Here is a 5,000-nt window from a genome sequence, read left to right as displayed (position 1 = left end):
GTGGCTCAGGAATGTACTCAGTTTGCTAGCCTCCATAGCATGCCAAAAACTGGGGTTTTTGGGGGGGGGGGTCTTCAGGGTCTTTGGGAGCTTTTATGTGCTATCTAATTTTCTGATTGCATATAGACAACATAGCCGGCCTGATTGAATTACCCCCGTTTTTTTAGAACTGGGCTAATCAGAAAACAGCCGAAGACCACTAAACCCCCAGTTCTATAAGCCTGCTACGGAGGCTAATCAGAAAACAGCCGAAGACCACTAAACCCCCAGTTCTATAAGCCTGCTACGGTGGCTATCAGTTTGCAATGATCGCACGATGTATGTAACAGGGCCCAATGTTGGTAGTACAAACACGTAATACCGGACGCTATTGTGGGGGCTCGTCGCTCGTTATATATATAGTTTACATGATATAGAGATATTCAAAATCATATCAGTACACAAAGCAGTGCATCATGTGTGTAGATACTCGGCATGGATCGCTTTTCTTATTGCATGGAATTCGGAAGCGTTGTTAAGGCTACTGGCTTATCTTAAAAGCTCATCTGTGTTGGTAGAAGTCATTATGACGCAAGTTTGAACGGTAATTTTCCAACACAACTAATGGAATTTCAAGTCCAATTTCTTGTCCTAGAATTTACCGTTAAAACTTGCTTCCTAAGACTACTGGTTACACTAATTTGGTGCATTACTATAATCTAAAATTTAGACCTCCCTTGTTCATGATGCATGAGTGAAAGTTCAGACAACTCGGAGTTGTCTGTCGTGCCCTTAAGGCCAGGAGGTACCGTTTATGACTGATCGACGCGTGCAACAAAGGAACGCCCTGCTTTTCGGGACGTTACTTCTGCATATGGTTTGCTGGAAATTGGCCAAATATTAAATAGATTGATAGGTCAACTGGTTGTTTGTATTAATCTCCAAGCAGATCCCTTTCGGTGGCAAAAGACAGTATCAAATTGGCCAGGCAGTATCCATTAGCCAGAGAAGGTCGCCGGCCACCGACGTTGGTGGGGGTAGCGACAAAAACGGCCATATATAAAAAGCTAACGATCATTCCCCCACAAGCTCTGTTTGGAGAGTATTATGTATAGTGTAATCCTACTACCAGCTAAGAGTACTCTTCTTGTATATTATTACATCCATTTCGCAACTTTCTACTATTTAATATATTAAACACATTAACAAATAGGGTAGAGAATTTTCCGAGCAGCTAGCCTTCGTGCCCCCTGTTTCACCTATTGAGTCAGTTAGTCAGGCGTGCCTAAGCTTGATGTTTCTGACTTTGGGAGAAGAGATTAGCCTCCATAGCATGCCAAAAAACTGGGCTTTTGGGGGTCTTCAGGGTCTTTGGGAGCTTTTATGTGCTATTGTCTGATTGCATATAGACAACATAGCCGGCCTGGTTGAATTACCCCCGTTTTGGGGCTAATCAGAAAACAGCCGAAGACCACCAAAGCCCCAGTTCTATAAGCCTGCTACGGAGGCTAATCAGGAAACAGCCGAAGACCACCAAACCCCCAGTTCTATAAGCCTGCTACTGAGTCTGAAAAGAGCTGCTGCTTTTAATAGTGGGCGTTAGTTCAGTGCCCAGAAGTGGCCTTACACTGAGCTAACCCGTTAAAAAAGACAGTAATATCAGTACGATTAAAACCACCGTGAGACTTGTTTATTTCTTTGTTTGTTTATTTCTTTCTTTGTTTGTTTGTTTGTAGACCACAGGGTACCTCGCCAGGAGGCAGACGTTGTTGTTCTTGGGTCCAACTGTACCGTACAGCCACCGGTCCTCAGAAAAAATGCCATTGATGAATACCCCAAGGTAAAGTCACATCTACAATTGAATCAGTCTTCTCCTTACATCGATCCAGCATATTGTTGTATAAACAATTATTTGTTGATACTCAACATGATACACGTAGCACATATTTCTTATTCCTATGCTCTTGACGAAATTTTGAACGGTTTTCTTCGTCAATATGTTGCTATGAAATAATACACATCTTTGCTTGTGGAATCAAAGTCAATTCTATGATTTCTGTACCTATGGTTATGTTCATGTTTATGTTCTGTTGTCTTATCATCGGGGCTGGGCGACAAACGTCGCAAGACACGTAAATAAACATTCATTCATTCATGCATTCATTCATCCATTCATTTATTCATTCATTCATTCATTCAATCGATGTTGAATATTGAAAAAAGCATTTACTTTCCCCAGGACGTATTTACAGTGAAACAGTTGAAGTCAGGCGCAGTGATTCTCCATGTTGTCTGTTCTGTGTACATGTTCCTGGGAACCGCCATCGTGTGTGAGGACTACTTCATGCCATCACTTCTCATCATAGCTAACTGTGAGTACAACTCAATCCCACTTCTGACACCATTTAGAAACTCCCTTCCTACAAAAAAAAAACAATAACAGAGGAGAAATGCGGGTTTATAAACTCGAAAAGAGCTAGTAGAATTCCCCTTGTACAATTATGCTAAGGAAAACCTGTTGTAAAGTTTGGTTCTCTAATTAGTGGTTCTGTTTTTGTTCCAGACCTGCACCTGAAGCCCAGTGTGACGGGAGCGACCCTGATCGCGCTGGGCATGAGCATGCCGGAACTCGTGTCTTCTGCTGTAGGTAAGATGGAAATGTCAATCATCGAATGTATTGCAGTGCGTAGTCCAGTGGTTAGCGATCCTGGACTAAGAGGTTGGGAGTTCGCATCCCGGCTGATATCCCTCGCTCACCCGACAAGCACGCTACTGTTTAGGGTCGCAGTCCTTCGGACGGGACGTTAAGCCGTGGTCCACTGTTCATTGCGCTTGTTGAAAAGAGCTAGGGGAATTTCCCCAGTTCAATGAACCTGTAAATACTGTACATAGCGTCTGTCTTCTCTGTCACGACCAGTGCCAGTGGACAATTAGCTCTTCAGTGAGCTAAACTGGTTCGAGATCAGTTTCACGCCAAAAAAATAGTTACTCAAGCAGCTGGATATGATTTTGGAAACAGTCAGACAAAATGTATTCTTGAGAAAGTCGCCTATTTCCAACCTGAAATACACAGAAGCAATCTCATGATCACGCAGTAACTCACTCATCGACTTGCCCAGTCACACTCTCTTTTACACAGTCGTTTATTTTCTTTACAAATGATTTTCATCGTTTGTTACGATGACGTTTTTGTGCAACAATGATGCTATACAATTGATGAAATAACAACTTGGACATGAATAATCAACTTTCAGTTTCCGAACTTTTGTGCTTAGTATATTTCTCCCCCTTTCTGCAGGAGTGTTTGTGAGTAAGAATGACATCAGAGTGGGGGTCATGGCCGGCACTGCCGTGGCGAACTAACAGGAACTGTGTTCTGTGTTTCTGCAGGAGTGTTCGTGAGTAAGAATGACATCGGAGTGGGGGTCATGGCCGGCACTGCTGTAGCGAACTAACAGGAACTGTGTTCTGTGTTTTTTGCAGGAGTGTTTGTGAGTAAGAATGACATCGGTGCGGGTGTGATGGCCGGCACTGCTGTAGCGAACTAACAGGAACTGTGTTCTGTGTTTCTGTAGGAGTGTTTGTGAGTAAGAATGACATCGGAGTGGGTGTGATGGCCGGCACTGCTGTAGCGAACTACACTCTCATCATCGGCTGCTGCTGCCTAATGATGCGGAAGGTATGTAGGCGAAAGAGCAAACATGTCTGAAGTACTGATGACTTCATAACACATGCTTTGTCCTGGATATTTGAGCTCAGATTGGTAATTGCTATAAGTCAATGCCCAGCCCCCACTAATTTTGTTTACCGAAGGAAAACATTGTTTTTGCTCTGTTTCTTCTTCTTCTCCAAACAGTGACCTACAAATGTATGACCTGACCAATGGCATCATTTCTTGACGTCTGTCACCATGGTGACTGGTGTTGGGTTACATAATGTTGCAATTTCATGGTCTGCGCTACTCCTGTCACCATATATTAGTAGTACATGTATGTGAATGTGTTTGAGTAAGAATTAACACAGCATGCAGACCATGTCCAAAGGTAAACATTTTGCATTTGCTTTGCAAATGTTACTTCTCTCGTTTATTTGTTTGTTTGTTTGTTTGTTTGTTTGTTTGTTGTGTTATTTTCCCCCAGGACCAGCAGGTGCACCTGAAACCCTGGCCGCTGACCAGAGATACGGTTTGGTACATCTTCTCTCTCGGAGTTCTCATCATCATCATCTTCAACGGCAAAATAGACTGGTAAGAACACCTCATGATAGCGCTGCGTACCTATGAAACGTACAATGTGCATCAGCTACAGACACTGTTACAGGGGTTCGGGGAAGGTCCGGACAAAGTAGCATGCCAAGCGACACACTCCTGAACAGCAAAAATAAGCAACAGTCCTGGAAACGGACCAACAATGCCCGAAGTGTGGACGACTATGTGATGTGCCTCAACTTTTGGACAAAGAATGTAGATGGCCAAATATCAAACCAATTAAGACTTTTCTTTCCTTCCAGGAGTGAGTCCCTGTGCCTGCTCGTAGTGTACGTTCTCTACATCTTCTCCATGTTCTTCGACGACGTTCTGCAGAGCAACTTTGACCGGCTGGTGATCCGGAGTCACCCGGAGTCAGGCCGCACGTCGTGCTGCTGCTTCCCCATGAAGGGGGAGGGGGGCGACACGGGCGACGGTCTTCAGGCTGGGGAGAAACTGTGGGGTAAGTAGACTGTGAAATGACATGCCCGTAGCCAGGATTTTGAAGGGGGGGGGGTTCTTCCCACAGCTTGAGGGACCAGCGAGTGCCGAGGGCGCGAGGCTCCAAGGGGGGTCTGGGGGCATGCTCCCCCGGGAAATTTTGAAAAACGAACCTTCTGAAATGGAATTTCTTGCGTTTTTTAGAGGATTTCAAAGAAAAATCAGAGATAACTTTTTCAATGACAAAGTGAGCCATTTTCCTACGATTCCAGCCTCGCTGGTGACACGAATCAGTCCATCTTTTAAAGAAAACTCTTGGACCTTTAGATAAAAA

The 5,000-nt window shown here is 44.1% G+C and overlaps 2 protein-coding genes across 2 annotated transcripts in view; both read left to right on the top strand.

Annotated features, from left to right (window-relative positions):
• Positions 1-4,229, top strand: part of LOC109463525 — a 10,075-nt gene extending 5,846 nt beyond the window's left edge. The window contains exons 6-9 of the mRNA XM_019760363.1: positions 2,219-2,351; positions 2,543-2,626; positions 3,555-3,658; positions 4,119-4,229. Coding sequence (XP_019615922.1) covers positions 2,219-2,351; positions 2,543-2,626; positions 3,555-3,658; positions 4,119-4,229 — 432 coding nt within the window. The remainder of the gene's footprint in view (positions 1-2,218; positions 2,352-2,542; positions 2,627-3,554; positions 3,659-4,118) is intronic.
• A 9-nt stretch (positions 4,230-4,238) lies between these two features.
• The window catches only part of LOC109463502 (sodium/potassium/calcium exchanger 5-like), a 3,489-nt gene continuing 2,727 nt past the window's right edge, over positions 4,239-5,000 (top strand). The window contains exons 1-2 of the mRNA XM_019760336.1: positions 4,239-4,264; positions 4,489-4,688. Of these exons, the coding sequence (XP_019615895.1) occupies positions 4,239-4,264; positions 4,489-4,688 (226 nt within the window). The remainder of the gene's footprint in view (positions 4,265-4,488; positions 4,689-5,000) is intronic.

The sequence above is a fragment of the Branchiostoma belcheri genome, unplaced genomic scaffold (assembly GCF_001625305.1).
Source record: "Branchiostoma belcheri isolate BF01 breed outbred unplaced genomic scaffold, Haploidv18h27 scaffold127, whole genome shotgun sequence".
In the NCBI taxonomy this organism is placed as follows: domain Eukaryota; kingdom Metazoa; phylum Chordata; class Leptocardii; order Amphioxiformes; family Branchiostomatidae; genus Branchiostoma; species Branchiostoma belcheri.
The sequence above is the reverse complement of the archived record's forward strand: the minus strand, read 5'-3'. Positions and strand labels throughout refer to the sequence as shown.